The 16568-nt window shown below is 39.0% G+C and overlaps 1 protein-coding gene across 1 annotated transcript in view; it reads left to right on the top strand.

Annotated features, from left to right (window-relative positions):
* The first annotated feature begins 251 nt into the window (after window positions 1–251).
* RSBN1L (round spermatid basic protein 1-like) overlaps window positions 252–16568 on the top strand; it is a 31305-nt gene continuing 14988 nt past the window's right edge. The window contains exons 1-2 of the mRNA XM_010152345.1: window positions 252–360; window positions 10155–10798. Coding sequence (XP_010150647.1) covers window positions 252–360; window positions 10155–10798 — 753 coding nt within the window. The remainder of the gene's footprint in view (window positions 361–10154; window positions 10799–16568) is intronic.

Below are 16568 nucleotides of genomic sequence, written 5' to 3'. Positions count from 1 at the left end.
AAGCCAAAATAACTGCCTACACTAAACATGCAGAGTTCCTGCACGCAGTTCTAACCTAATGGAAACAAAACTTGAGTTCAGTGAGCTTATGTTGGATTATGCAACAGGTAAATATTAGCTTTTCATATAAGTACTGGGATTTCCTTGTAACTCATTTTATCCTCTTAGTAGAGCTTGCATGGGAGTAATATGAAACATGAAGGTGACAATTTTCTGTTCCTAAATTGTAAAATATTTGCATTTCAGCTCAAATGAAAGACAAAGTTAAAGAAAGGGAAAAGAAGCAAAAGGAGAAGAAGAAGCACAAAATAATGAATGAAATCAAGAAAGAAAATGGAGAGATCAAATTGTTGCAGAAAGGTAGGTTCAAACTGTTTAGTGGTATTTCATCCTAATGCTTTAAAATCTTTGTAATTGTATTTGATACTGAGTTTTAATACTATGTTTTTCATTTAAATTAAATGCCATTTTCCCTCATCAGTTAGTATGATGGTTGCAAGTTAAAACTTGAAAAAAATTAACGTTTCTAGCTGTCTTAGGTTCTGGAGATAAAAAATACAACTGTCACAACAATGTTGCTTACACAGTAGTAATAAAGACTAGTACTTCAATAAATAATACTGGTCATGCATACATCTTCTCTGTAGTTAATGAAGGCGGCTGTTATTTTACATATTGTGGAGAAGAAAAATGAATGCATGTCATATTCTGTATCTAACATTAAATGCACAAAACTGAATAACTAAGGAGTTATATATCAGGACCTTTGTGAAATATGAAAATTATGTGCACAGGCAGTCTTAATTTTGGCTAATTTCTTAACTTCATTGACTATTATGGAATGTAATTAAGATCATGTTCTCACTCTTGTATGTCCAGTGAATTTTAGGATTGTTCAGTAGTTGAGGTTGGAAGGAACCTAGTCTAACACCTCTGCTTTAAGTAGGGTCGACTGGGGCAGGATGCCCAAGATTATCAGACACTTGATCTCCAGGGGTGGAGGTTCCACAGTCTCTCTGGACAACCAGTGTCAGTATTTGATCAGTCTTGCTGTAAAAAATGTTGTCTTATGTTTGGAAGGAGTTTATTTTATTTCTGTCTGTACCCTTTACTACTTGGCCTGTCACTGGATACTTCTGAGTATAGTCCTGCATCTGGGGAAGAATAACCCCAAGCACTGATACATACTGGGGGCTGACCAGCTGGAAAGTAGCTTTGCTGAGAAGGACCCAGGGGCTCTGGCAGACAAGCTGACCAAGCTGTACCAGCAGTACACCTTCACAGCAAAAAGAGGTGAATAGTATACTGGGCCGCACGAGGAAGAGCATTGCCAGCAGGTCAAGGAAGGTCATCTTGCTCTTCGGCACTGCTGAGCCTGCATCTGGAGTACTGTATCCAGCTCTGGACGCCCCAGTACAGGAAGGAGATGGACTTACTGGAGTGAGTCCATCACATGGCCAAAGATGGTGAAAGGGCAGGAGCATATAGCAGGGCCTGTTGCAAAAGGACAAGGGGTAATGCATTTAACTGAAAGAGGGCAGATTCAGGCTAGATAGAAGGAAGATGTTTTTTACTGTGAGCCTGGTAAAACACTGCAACAGGTTGCCCAGAGAAGTTGTAGGTGCCCCATCCCTGTAAACATTCAAGGTCAGGTTGGACGGGGCTCTGAGCAACCTGATCTAGTTGAAGATGTCCCTGCCCATGGCAGGGGGGTTGGACCAGATAACCTGTTAAAGGTCTCTTCCAACCCAAACCATTCAATGATTGTGTTCTATGATCTTGCCGATGAGGAAAGGCTGAGATACTTGGGGCTTCTGGTCAGCCGGGAGAAGAGATGGCAGAAGGGGGGAGTCTCATCAATGTGTATAAACATCCAGTGGAAGGGAATAAAGAAGGTGCAGCCAGGCTCTTCCCAGTAGTGATCAAGCAGTGACAAGACAGGAGGCTGTAGACATAAATTAAAACACATGAAATTCTGTCTGAATGTAAGAAAAAACGTGTTCTTACTGTGCAGGTGGTTGAGTACCAACACACATTGCCTACAGAGTTTGTAAAACCTGACTGGACGCAGTCCTGGGCAGCCTGCTCTAGGTGACTGTGCTTGAGCCAGGGGGATTGGACTGAATGGTATCTAAAGACCCTTCCAACCTCAGGGCTTCTGAGTCTGGCTACATATTTAGACACTCTCACCAGGTATTTTTGCACACTGGTAAAATTCTTATCCTTCGGCTCCCCCTGCTTTCTTTTCTCCATGCTGAACAATTCACTGCTTTCAGCCTCTGTTTCTGAGGGTGTTTGGCCTCAAATTGTGCTTTATTTTGAACTTAATATAAAACACGTGCACAGGGACTGTGTTGGAAAGCCTGCTATTCTGAGCTAGTTGAAGAGAGGATAGTTTGCTCTCACAGAACAGTGCTACAAGTGCCATATCCCTATTCCATAGCTCTGTACGTTAAGTGTAATGTTTTCGGCTTTCCTTAAGATGTTGGTGCAGAGTGTTTTGTAGAGGCTATATTTGGTTTGCCAATATCCTGCGAAATTGACTCCTACTTGAGGAAAGAAAGCAGCGTGTCAGGAAAGCAGTTACTGCGAATGGACAGATCTCTCTACTGGGTTTGTGTGTTGTTCAGAACAGCAGATCTAGATGTCGTCTTTGGACCTCCAAGATCTGACTAGATATGCTTGTATGTGCTGTGAAGTTTATATAACACTTCCTGAGTACTTCTGCTGATTTAGCTTTAAGTCCTGGGAGCTGGGGGCAAGACAGGGAAAGCAAAATTGCTTTAAGATGCAACTTCCTGTATGTATCAGTGGTCAGTGCCTCTGTGACCTTCTCAAATGTTGTTAACCCTTTATCTTGGGATATCTTCTTCCCCTGGAGTAAAAGTTAAGGTCCAAGCCCTTACTCAGGAATTCTCTGAATTCTCTGAACTGAGAATTCAGTGTGGCTTTAGGAATGAAGGTTTGGAGCTGGTCTGCTTCTCCTTTCCATTGGGTGTTTGGTTTTGTGGTTGGTAGGAAGCTTAGGGATGTAAACTGTTCATCTGCCTAATTTGGGTTGCTGTTCTGTTGAAAGTGATGATAGAACTTGCCCACGTTGGAGAAAGGCAGCTCCTCAGAGGATATTTTTGCCATTCCTGAGGTTGCTAAAAGAAATGTTTGGCTCTTTTGAGAGCCTGATTGCTTTTCTTATGCATTTAGAATGACAATGTTTTCTGTCATCCTTTTGCACTTGCAGATACATTCTCTGTAGAGTAAGGCTACATAATTGCCCCTTTGTTTCTCAATCTATGTGGAAGGAAAAGCTCAGTTCTTGGAAAAAAAGCTTCTTGGCACATGCATATTGTTAAAAATCCAGGAAATAAAAGCAATTTAAACTTGCTTTTCAAAAAATCTGAATAATGAAAAAGTTGCCTTCTAGACATTGAGAGTTTCATATTAAAAAATCACACCATTGTGACACAGCTGAGGGGTGCTCAAAGTTCTGCAGAAAGAAAAAGGATTAATAGTCTTCGTTGTAAATGGTCTCAATTGTTTTCCCTTTTTAAAAAAAAAAAGTCGTTCTTATTTTTCCTTATTTATATCAGAGCAAAGCCATTTCTAAAAATGCAGTAGGAAAAACTTAGTGTGTATTTTGCAAGATTAAATGCCTTAGTTTATAGAATGCCAGAATGCAGGGAAGAAGGGAGAACGAGCATCTTTATTGGGCTGGTATGACCATCTGTAAGTACAAATTGTTTTCTAAAGTTTTTTTTTTAATTCTTCTAGGGGAAATTACATTTATTTTAAATGTATGTTCTTATGAACCTTTTAAATATCTTACTGATGGGTTTTGCACAGAATTAATTATTAAATTGGTACATTTAAAGAGAGACCTACCTCTTGAATAGATGTTCTGAAGGTGGTTGTGACTATTCAGCTGCCAGGAGGGCTGAGACAACATAAAATCGGATTACTTGATGTATTTTAGGCTTGACTCTTCTGATGTTTAATATTCAAGCTTTCAAGCCTATAAATAGAACAAGGTATCTGTCAGTTCCCAGTTGTACTTCTGCTGTTGGTTTGTTTCCTGGGCTGTGTACTGAGACACCCTGAAGTTATGTTTGTTTTCAGCACATGGTCTGTTAGCTTTTTGGCCTATCAGCCCTTGATGTTGCTTATTCTCCTTGACTGCAGAGCTTCTATGTGCATTTTGTGTCTGTGTACATCTTTTAACTCTTTATTAGGAAGTCAGTTGTTATAATCATTTTGAGCTATTTTGTAAATGTTTTTCATTAACCCATCGAAATTTTATATAAAACTATTCTTACTGGGTAATACATAAAAAGTTTGTAATACATGATGATTAAATTATGGTAAAATCAAAATATAAAATGATGTTGTTTATTTAACTGTCTGATACAAAATTGAGGACTTTTTAAGATACAAAGTTTCTTAGGCGTTTTTTCTTGTGCTGGGTGGCTTATTTTTGGATGGTGGTTTTTCGTTGTAGAGTGAGGTCTGGGTTTTTTCCCTACTGTGAGAGGCAGTGCCTCCAAGGCCACTTGTACTCCCTAGAAGTGTGTTGTGTTTTTGCTTGCTGGTTGGTGAATGGTGTCTTGGCTGCTCCTGTTCTAAGGAATTTTTTAGTTGTCTGTGGTTATGAACTTTAAACTCATGGCAAGATCCAGGGGGACACTTCTGTGTTTTGAACTGCTTTGTGTTGACTTTTTAGACACTCAGCCTGAAGAGCTGTAGTGGAGCTGAGTCATCATAAATTTCAGATATGTCAGTAGCTTCAGTTTGAATTGCAATGAGAATGCTAGAAAATGCTAGAGTTGCATGTCTGGCCATGTGGGACTGTGGGAGTAAAGTCGAGGTCATTAATTGGAGGTTACTTCTTACCTGTCCACATACTGGCGTATCCTAGGCAGAACGTATTGTAGAACTACAGTAGGAGATCTCTGGTGCAGGACCAAGCCAAAGACTTGAGTAACGTTTTGCGGGTGATGACAGGACTAGCCAGGCTAATCTCTCATGGCAGGACAAGTAGTGTATTTGCAGCTTGCTTCATGTGCCATACAATGAGGAGTAAGATGCTATGTTCTAGTCCTTTTGTTCAGCTGAAAAATAAGGAATGAGTGTGGTTCCTGTTTAGGCTCCTCTGCACTGATGTTCTTCCATGGGTGCTCATACCCCCCACCAAATGCTCCCCAGCTCTATTAAATTTTAGTGACTCAGTTCTCCTAAAGCAGGGAATTGAAAATTGACTTTACTGGCTGCAGTGATAAATGTTTGTTCCTTCTTGCTACTAGTTGTCAGATAGAAAACTGTGGGAAGAAGAACAATTTAGTGTTGTAATTGGAAGTTTAAAAAAAAACCCCAAAACCAGAGCAACACCCCCCACCCCCACATTAGTCATGTCTCTGCTCCTCAATAGTTTTGGGGGCTGTGGATTGCTTGCTTGTTTTCACCAAATTCTGTATGTCTGCTGTGAGGCAACTTGATTGCTGCCCTAGGGGAGACACTGAGGGCAGCTGGGCTTTCTTGGTGTCTGTTAGCCAAGTGTCAAAGTGGCATTGTTGTTTTTGGAAGAAGCAGATCATTTTACGGTATGTTGATGAAGTTCTTTTTGAGTGACTGTATGAGTGTGTGTCTGCTCCTCTCTGCAGCTACTGCAAAAGAATAAGATGAAAGTACTTCACTGGGCATTGCTGATAGCAGAAAGAGTTAATTTGTGTCTGCAATTTCTGAGCAGCTTTAAACACCTACTCAGAGTGGATCGTTGAAATTCAGCAGAGCAGAAGCCTTAGGCTCGAAGTGTGCCGCCTCCTTGTTCTGCGAAATTTGAGTTTTGCTGAGAAATACTACTTCCAGAAATCAGTTTTCCATTTCATGTTTGTATTCCTCAGGAAAACTTTGGCTGTATGCCAAAATTATTGAACATATATATTCTAAAGTTGGGCACATGTTGATGTCAAAGCAGTGTTGGGAACAAGCACTGTACAGCACCACGCTGCACTCACTGTAACAAAGGACAGAGGGAAGAAATGGTAGTCTGATCCATGTTACGTGTCTTTAAAAAGGTAAATTGTATAATCTTAAATTTTAAAATTCAAACTTTTGGTTAGGAAACTTTCTATTAAGAGTTGCTAGGAGCTTTGGTCCTGTCTCATGTGTTAAGGTAGTGCTGTGTGTGCTGGGGGATTTTTTTTTTTGGGGTGGAGAGATGAAGGTGTGATGGGCAGTGTAGCTAGGCAAATCAAGAGGCTGGCTGCCACTGAGGGGTGGGTTCTGCTGCTCCCCATGGCCTGCTGTTGGTGGTCTCTCTGCTTTAGCCCCTGTGTGCCAATGCCATGAAGGAATTCTGTTCACTGATCCCTAGCAGTGAAGTGAATAGCTTTCTGTTGAGCCATTGAGTAAGTCAATTTACTGTGCAAGCAGATGAGCATCAGCTGGTACCAGGAGTGGTGCATGACTGCATGCCAGGAGCAGTGGCAGAGGAGAGGGGCACTTGGACTCTGCCCATCTGTGATAATGAGCACTTGAATTACTCAGCTGTATTTTATATTCTCATTTGAAGACTGAATAAATAATTATGAATTTAACTTTTTTCCAGTCTTCAATTTAACACACTTCCTCTATGGAATGTGGTGTCCAGAGTATCAAAAAATCAGTGTCATTCACTGCCAACCTGAAAATGAGGCAAAGTTCTTGACAGGAGCATTGTGTTCAGAGATGAGAGGTGTTCCAAATCGGGCACACCATTTTTACAACTTCTCATTATTTGCAAAAGTGTGTACTAGTGAACTTAGGCCATTTACATACATATCAAATACTTAACCCCTGCAGTCTGTGATCAAAAGTAAAACTAGTCTATATTAAAATACTTGGGTTTAAAGCTAAACAGGAATTTTCTTTTCAAGTGGGGAGGAGAACTGTGTAGGACACCAGAGAGATTTATTTTTATCCTATGGTTAAGAGCTTTTTTCCCTTCTGATGGTTTCATGGAGATGGTGTGAAAACAAACACAACATACATCATATGTTCTTCACTTAAAAAATGTCTTAGTGTAATCCTTCTTTAGATGGTTTTGAGTACTTATGTAGGTGTATACTGAGATAATGAAAACATTTTTACAGCTGTTTTGAGTGCATACCTTTTTCGATATATTTATATGAACTTCACATATTTTGACACATTCTCTCTATTTTTGTGTATGTTACATTGGTGGGGTTTTTGTTGGTGTTTTTGTCTTAAAAGTACCACTGCTTTTGAGACCATGACTTTGCTCTTTCCTGATGATTAAAATAGAACAGAGTATTTCAATTGGAAGGGACCTGCAAAGATCATCTAGTCCAACTGCCTGACCACTTCAGGGCTGACCTAAATTTAAAGCGTTGTTAAGGGCATTGTCCAAATGCCTCTTAAACTCAGACTCATGGCATTTACCACCTCTCTAGGAAGCCTGTTTTGTAACCTTAAAACTGTGTGGGTTGTTTTTTAATAGCTGCATCTGTGAAATGCATTAAGTGATGGATTGAAAAAACAGCTACCGCATGTTACAGAAGAAGTCAAATGAAATTGATTGTTCATCAGTAAAGTTTACTGGAAGATGCTATTAATGGTGGGGAACAGGATGGATTCAAAGAGGAAATCGGATTATCTTCCTTGTACTGTAGAAATGGCAGTCAACAACTTTTGAGGTGGTTTTATACAGATACAGATCCATACCCATCTTTTATGTAAGATACCTCACATTTCATCTAGTAATATTGGAATGTAATTTAATAGCTGGATGTTCAGCAAGGGCCTGTGGATGCTGATTTTCAGTCTTCTAAAGGTTTTTTTGTTGATTATAGACATTCTAAATTAGGAGAGTGCAGTTGGGCTCTTGCTGTAACAGATTGCAAAGTTTTTAAAGCAAGAAACTGTTGTTGTATTTGTTGCTAGTTACATTACTGCTAATTGTACCCCAATAAATATACATTTCCATCCTTTCCCTGCCATGACTGAAGTCCCAGGTCTGAGTGACTAGTCCCTATGAACATCTGAGCTCCATTTCAGAACAAGTGGGTTGACAGGTAACCCCTGCTTCCTCCTGCTACAGCATTTGGTGCTGCAATTCTGTATTTTCTATAGTCAAACTAATACAATATCTGGAAATGTTTGTTTTCTTTGATATCTGTCAGTATAGCAACAGGCTTTCTTCTTTAGAGTGAAGCAATACCTGTAGACTCTTGGATGCTCTGTAGTGGTGTATTCCTGTGGTCAGGAGGAGTGAAAAAATTCTGTTCTGTAGTCTGTATTTTGAGGTCTGAATTGTAATTTCTAAGCCTATAATAGGGAACTTCCCATTGTCATAAACTATTTCTTTGTTTTTATTCCCCCCCACATGGAACTGGTGCTGTAATGACACCATTATACTCCAGAATGTGAGCAGTGGGTGACTTTTATCAGGTGATGACATTTCACTCAAGTGCTCTGGCACCCTCAGTGAACTTAGAGATGTGAGTTTGGGGTAGTTGGTTGTACACATGTTGCTGTTCTTTCTGGTCTTTCCATGCACACTAGCTTTAAACATCCTTGTGGCAGAAGGAAGATGTTAACAAAGTGGTAAATACTGCACCTACTGGATGAAGCAGTCCTGTTGCGGAGCACACACTGGTTTTACGTTAAATTTAGTCTAATGAAAGGACAGATTTGAATGAGGATACTGTGCCTTTTGGCAGCTGAACTTGGTTAGCTAAAAGTGAAATTATGCTCACAGAGTACACTGTGTTAAATCTGATTTAGAGCGAAGGCAGTCTTTGTAGCTCTTAACTGTGTGGATTAGGTTAAGAAATCCTAGAGCCCACTTCCTTGTTTGAGCTAAGTAAGAAATGATTGACCTCAGGGCACTTCCCCCCCACTACAAGATGAAAAAGTAGAGGCTAGAAAGAGAACTAGCTTGCCTGCCTCCACTGCAGAAATCCCAGAGGTATGTAGCTGCTGTCACAAGCCTCAAGTGGCTCAGAGGAAAGTGTCTTAATTGCTTTTTCTCCTTTCCAGTATCTGCACCTTCCATATCCAGAACTCTTAATGATCAGCAAGAATGTGTGATTCCATGCACCAACAGTTGTGATCTTTTCTTTTAAGGACTCTTGTGAATTACTTGGGCTGAGAGCTGCAAGCCGAAAATAACCAGTCTACTACTATGCTGTAGCAAATCAAGTTCTGTGAATTTGAGATTGCCTAGAACTTGTATACTTCATTGCGAGACTAAACTTGCAACTTCTGTGTCTGAAACTGCTGATCGTGAATTGCTTGTTGTGGGTATAGTTTTGTGCTTTGTCATGCCCAGTAATTTGATTTATCAAATAGTGAATTGATTTCAAGTGCTAGGACAGTGGAGTGGCAGAAGGTTTTTTTGCTACTGCATTTATTACTTTAAAAAAACCCACCAAAAACCCCCCAAACCCAAAAACCCCAAAAGCACTTGAAGAAAAACACTTTCAAATAAGGAATAATGTTTACCTGGGGAATCACTTGAGCACACTATCCCCAAATGATTGCTTCTGGCTTTAGGCCATTACAGTTTGATTTCAGTTCAGCTTGCATATTGTATAAACTTACAGCTAGTTTCTGTTTTGTGATGTTTTGGTGGTTGTTTGGGCTTTTTTGTTGCTGTTTGTTTCTTTCAAGAGGTATGGGATCAGTATTTAGATGTTTCCACATGTATTTCAGCAAGTTTATATAGTTGCAGAAGAATGTATGTTCTGGCAGTGGCATCACGTGAACAGCTTGCTAATGATGGTTGGAACTCTTTGAGTGTTTGTAAACCCCTGGTTTGGCAAAGTCTGACAGCTGTCATATGATGTCTCAGCTTTCTAGTATAGTAATTGCTGATGATCAGTTAAAGGATACAATTAAGGATTGTGACTTATGAAAGTTGCTTTGGGGGAACCTTTTTTTGGTGATTTTCTTTCTTCCCTTCCCTTATTTGTCAGACATAATGTGAACATGGCAAGTGTCTCTTAGTGTACTCAGTTTTAGTACAATACACATTGTGATCCTCAGTATTGGTGTCTGGTCTTTATATGCCATGGTGAGGGTTTTGGTAACTTTGAATCCTGACCTTTAAATCCATGTTTAGTTTACGAAGATACCTAAGAGATCTTTTTTCCTGTCAGCAGGTGGGAAGGAGAAGCCAAAAACCAATGCAGAAGAGCTACAGATTAAAAAAGTTAAGAAGAAAAAGAAAAAGAAACATAAAGAGAACGAGAAGAGGAAGCGTCCAAAAATGTACAGCAAATCCATTCAGACCATCTGCTCAGGATTGGTTTCTGATATTGAGGATCAGGAAGCCAAAGGCATCATAGATGATCATCTTAAGGATTTCAATGGGAAAAATATGGATTCCAAGAAGGACTGTGAGTCCAAGATACCAGAGAACAGTGAGTTTCCATTTGTCTCGTTAAAGGAGCCACGGGTTCAAAATAAACTCAAAAGGTTGGACACATTGGAGTTCAAACAGCTGATTCATATTGAGCACCAGCCTAACGGAGGTGCATCAGTTATCCATGCCTACAGTAATGAACTCTCCCACTTATCTCCTGTGGAGATGGAGAGATTTGCAGAAGAGTTTGTGGGTCTGGTTTTTAGTGAAAATGAAAACTGTGCAGCTTACTATGTAATGGGTATTGTTCATGGGGCAGCTACTTATTTACCTGACTTTTTAGACTACTTTTCATTTAATTTTCCCAATTCACCAGTGAAAATGGAGATTTTGGGAAAGAAAGATATAGAGACAACGACTATGTCAAATTTTCATGCTCAGGTAAGAGGTTATGCATTTTACTTTCTAAAGTCATATAATGGTTTCAAACAACTGTGAATGGGTTTTTTTTTTTTTTTAGAATACAGTTACTATTAGCTGTGCTGTGGATGATGCAGAAGACTAGAAACAAGGGAATTCTTTAAGTAATACATTTGTTCCACAGTGTTAAAGATAACAGTATTAACTGAGACTTAAAATTGGATTTTATGGGGAAGGGGAAGTGTTTGCATGCACATGTGTGTAGGTTTCTTTTTGATTTTTTTTGGTAGCTGAAGCTTAACCATGAGTTTTGGAGGGTTAAAATGGTGCCTGTAGTTTACCTGTGTGAACTTGCTCATAAAACTGAAGTGCTGTAATACAGTAGAACAATGTTATATATAGAACCTGTGTAGGGCACAGTTAATTAGTTGCAGTTGTGGTTTGAGACATCTTTTAAGGAGTGCTTAATGGTGGTTAATGTAGCTACTAACTTGATTCTTACCCCTTTGCATTTCCCCCCACTTAGTTGTGTTCTTTGAAAGCTGTGAAGTTACATGGCAAAAAGGCAGGCAGCTTTTGAATCTCTTTAAATTTTAATTGATTTTTTGTTTTCTGAGAAGAAATAACTGTGTACTCTTTAACAACGGCTACTGATTAAATGTCACCTCTGCTATTCATTAGCTTGCTGTAGAAAACACATTACTGTTGCATATAAATTATTTGTATTTCGGATCTTTCAATTTCAAAAAAAAAGAAATCTTTCTTAGATTGCCACCTTGGTGATGAGGATGTTATCTTATGTAAAGCCTATACAGATATTCTGAAAGAAGTTGTGAAGGAACTCAATCGTGTTTTTCATTGGATCAACTTCAGATCACAATTACCTGTGTAACTCCCTTTTTGTGCATTTAGATGTTGTATGGAACCCTGTTAAACTTTGCTTTTTATGGAGTTATGAAGAGTTCAAGTGTAAATTATAGTCATATTTTTGACAAACATGCTTTTATTTTTTCCTTTGGCTACATAACCATTTATGTAGAACACTATTGCATTTATTGACAAATTTCACATGTGTTATCCACAAGACACTGCAGACCTGAAAAGATGATGCAAGAGAACATTTGCAGTGCTGTTTAAAACATCCACTGACACGGAATGAGAATGTTCTGCGAAATATATTTGCTTTGTCAGTATGTAACCTGAGTCATTACTTCACTAGTAAAAATCACAGAACATACTACGGGCAGCTACCCAGAGCTTCTTGGTCTTAGGTCATTTTTATATATTAAAAAAAAAAGCTGGATCTGTCCTTGTAAGCATGTTCTGTAAGTCCAACCTGTTGTCTTGGGCAGCCCTGAAGAAATAGTTAAGAAAAGCCCAGACTTTATTTATGTGCATTATAATGGAATTATTTTACTGAAAGGATGGTTTAACTTGGCATTACAGTGGTATAGATATGTGCAGTTGCATCAGTCCTGTGGTCACTGAGGTTGAGATCAGAATTCCCTGTTTTTCTGAAAGTGAAGGAGGAACAGAGATACTGTAGTAGATGAAAGAAGCCAAACTGTAGTTTTATAGCATTCAACTGGTCAACTTCATGATCTGTCCCCTAAGCTATATTTTACTTTGACTGGAGATTTAGTTCTGGTATTTTCCTTTTTTATTTGCTATCAGTTTTTCAGTTAGCTTTTGTAGTGTTTTACCGCTTGTCAGGGTTTGGTTGTTTGACAGGAGACACTTGGCTTCTTGTATTTTTCTAACGTAAAGGGTGTAGTGTGTATAAATAACATATACTGGCATACACCAGACTTACTCATATCGTCTTCAGTGTAGCATTGCTCTTTCCTGGAATACTTAAGTCAGTATCTTGGTAGCCTAGCTATGGATCATGTTTTTCCTTATGTCACTTTTTGTCTTATTATTCCTGCTTATTTTGTCTTATTTAGGTGATCTGCTGCAGTCAAGAGGCTTTTGTTATTTAAGTATTCTCCTTTCTGGCTGGGACGAGTATCAAAGATGTCTAGGAAGGAGTATGAGAGTCTAGTAGTCACAGTGATAGTGTGTCAGAGTGCTCATCCTCCAGGGATATCCCAGGACCTTTTTGAAGGTCCTTCACTGAGTTGTGAGTTTTGTGGTTTTAACTTTCAGCTGTATTTTTTGTGTATGTGTGTAAATTTGATTCGTTCCTTTCAGTTCCCTCTCTTCCCATTTTCTGCCTCTACCTTTCTTTATAAAAGGGACTAAGTGTTTGCATAACTTGTTACATTTTGTGCAGATTGATAATATTCTTCTGTCTTGTTGAGTTTTTTGAATCTTTTAAACAGATTTAATGTGCTGTTGCAGTATATTTCAATGAAATTTTAAATATTGTTTTATATTCTGCATTGCAAAAGCTCTGTGCTGCTGTGTTCCCTATTGGCCTGAGCTGACTGAGCGGTGTCTAGCAGTTGTATCGTCTCAGCTGAGAGGCGAGTCCTTTTCTGATGTCTAAACAGGAACTTAGACACTCAAAGCAGACTTGATAAAACTATCTCAATCTTCTGTAGCCTTAAACTTGGGTATTGCTTTGCTAATTTGAACTGAAACGCTGAAATGCACCTCACTTCAGTACGTGATGTCCTTGGTTGTTGTTGGGACCTCATTGTAGCACATGTAATCAGCGTGACAAACATAACTATTTAAAACATCTAAAAAAGTATTAAAAAAAAAGAGGGATAAGCGAAGTCTGAAATAGCAAGAATTATAGAGTATTTTATCAGAGTTTTTATTTCTCAGGTTGATTCTTTCAGTACTACTCAAAGTTCTACCTCCCTTTTTGCAGCAGATGAGTCTTTTGATTTTAAGTAAGGGGTATTTCCAAGTCACTAGTTCTGTGGTAAAAGGCAAATTCCACAGTGAGTTCTGTTGGTGACATCAAAACTGTTGGGAGTCCTCCTAAGTCTTGAGTAATTTACTCAGCTTTCACATTTGTGGAGTTGAAAGTTAATTCCTGTGAGCTTCCCAGAATACCTGTGTCAGAAGTAATGTTTTCACTTCTTAGTAGATTGGAAGTGTGCAGAAACTTGTGAAAATAGTTACAGCAGGCACAGGAGAGAGGAGTGTTTGGTGCAGCTGGTTCTGTCTCATCAGAATTAGCTTTCAAATTTCTGGGGAGAGGAATTGGGGACTTCTTTCATCTTGCTTGGGCCTATGTTTAAGTACTCTTTATTTCTTAACATTTTTTAGGTTAGTGGAACAGGTCTGTTACTGTGAACTGTGTGTAAGGCTTCATCAGACTGTTTCTATAATTGGGCAAAATGGCATTAGTTTGGGTATCCTTGTAGCTAGTAAGTCACTCGTTCCAGGCAGTGAAAAACTGCTCTAGATATCCCTGGGCTCCAGCAGTGATGCAGCTGTTAGCTGTGGATCTTACTTGTCAGGCTCTTGTGAGGTTTTCAAAGAACATAGATAATCAGCTTTTGCTACCTACTTCAGTTAAGCTATTAAGTGCTGTTGGGGCAAATACCTCTAACTTTGAACACGTTACTGTGTCCTCATGCTGGGCAAACGTAAATTTGTATTGCCTAGCTGAAACACCAAGGCTCACCCTTCATGTTTAACAGTGCTTAGTGGATTGATTTTAGTGTGCTTCAGTCTTGTCCCAGAGGCAACTTCTTAGTACAGATGAAGTAAAATGCTGAGCAATATCCAACAGTTCCTGTGCTTCAAGACAAGATTGACTATTCTTTAGCCATATTGACAAAAGCTTGTCTGATATGTTTGTTGAGATCTCCAGGGGATTCCATACTTCCCAAAGTAATGTGTTGAAAAATCTTTTTTCCTTGTTTGTCCTCTTACCTTAATACTCCTGCCAGTCCTTTTACTCTGATCTTTAATGGACAAGGCAAACAGTTTATGCTTTTTGTTCAGTGTTCTGTCTTGAAGGTTGCTTAACAGCTCCTTCTTCCTGACATCTTCCCCCCCGCCCCCCCTTATTAAGTAATTTGAGTTATTTCAGTCTACTGTTACGTTATATCCTTATCAGTCTTACTGCTCTCACGTTATGCTGTCTTCAGTCATCCTTATTTTTCTTAAAATACACTGCTGAAAATGGATAGTGTCTGCCTGGTGAGTTGTTGTCAGGGAATATGAGAAGACTGCCTCAACTGTCTTGCAAATTATTGCTCTGTTATCTATTTCTGCCTTTTTCTGGGCAGTTTGTGATCTGTAGCAGCAGTTCCTGCTAAGTGAGTCACTCCCCTTTTCATGTTTATGCAGTTAATTATATCTGAGTGTAGTTCTTTGCTTTTATTCCAAATGAATTATATCCTGTGTATTTGGATCCCCTCTCCAGTTTATCAAAGATCTTGTTTGTTTTGATCCTTTCTGGCTTGCAGCTTTGTGTTACCTGCAGCTTTCACAAGCATGCATTGTGTTCGGAAGGAAAGATCCAAACTGGGCTGCAAAATTGCTCCTTTCATATTGATAGTTAGGTGAACACAGACAAATTTGCCTGCTGTTTGTGATTATTAGGCCATGTTTCTGTAGCTGTTTTGAGAACATATGGTTAGTGGCAAGATGCATACTGGTCCTCTAGAAAGCCTGTTTAAGTCAGGACTATTTCTGAAAAGTGAAACTAGACTACGGGGTCTCCAACTCTTCTGTCTTGCTTCTGTTGACACCTGTTTCTTTAAGTTGGTATGCTTATCCTCTTCCAGCTTTGAAGAACCTGTTTTGTGGTTTTGGTTGAGTTCTGATTTATTAAAGCTTTGTTTCTTTTTAGCTTGCTGCCTTCATACTGTAGGGTATGTGAGGATACTTGCCATTAAGCCTGTGCAGTTTTGGCAAAGTCACTTTACACAGCCCCATGTGCAGTTAGACAAATTGTCAGATCCAGTGTAGCATCTGTTGCTAAAAGAGAACATCTTCCTTGCTTCTTCACTCCCAGTGCGTGTTCTTGTGTCAAGATGTGGTGCTTCTCGAACTGGTGAGCCAGTTTTTGTTAATCCAGCAGAAAACAATGTACTCCTTGGTGATTGGTTTTATTGCTGAGGTAGCAAATTATATTAGTTTACTATGCTGGAGGTAGCTCAAGGGTGAGTGTGGGACTATACCATCAGCCCCATTCAATGACAGCAAGCAGTTTGCCTCTTCAGGAAAAAACGGTTTTTCCCAGTCTGAAGTAACTTGTTCCATGTTACTTACGTTAACTGTGGTGGACACTAGATACTCAGCATAAAGAATAACTCATGTTTGTTGTGACTTTTTATATGAGTACTTGGCCTAGTTTCTTGAAGTTCTGGACACAGCTCTTCATTCTAGTTCTCTTTTAGCCCCTTTAATATTATATTCTCTTTGCTGTCCTCCCTGTTTAGTTCTTAAAGGTGTATCTTTTGCAGAGAGGTTTTTGCTGTTTACCGCTTTTCTAGTTTGTGAAATCCTGCTTGAAAATATTTGTTCTTCCAGTATTTGAGGGGGAATATCTGAAAATATTTTTCTTTAAAGAATGTCTGAAATAATTGGTTAGTGTTTTATTTATTAAACATTTGTCCAGTGTCTGCTTTCATATATTGCTTTATTTTTCTGTGTTCTGTAAAGAATTCTTTAAAATGGAACTGTGTGTTCCTTCAGTTGTGTTTCATAAGCTTTCAGTACAATTTCACTTTCCATAGATTTTGGTCCTTGCTTTTAAGCTTTTCAAATGTTTGGTTAGTTATTAGAAAGTTTTAATAATTTTTAGCAGCTGCTTGCTGTTATACAAGTTCCCTAAATTATAGCCTCTTTTTCTTCTGGATAATGAAAAATTGAATTT

This window comes from Eurypyga helias, unplaced genomic scaffold, assembly GCF_000690775.1.
Source record: "Eurypyga helias isolate BGI_N326 unplaced genomic scaffold, ASM69077v1 scaffold15995, whole genome shotgun sequence".
In the NCBI taxonomy this organism is placed as follows: domain Eukaryota; kingdom Metazoa; phylum Chordata; class Aves; order Eurypygiformes; family Eurypygidae; genus Eurypyga; species Eurypyga helias.
Note: the sequence above shows the minus strand (reverse complement) of the source record. Positions and strands in the feature narration are given on the sequence as shown.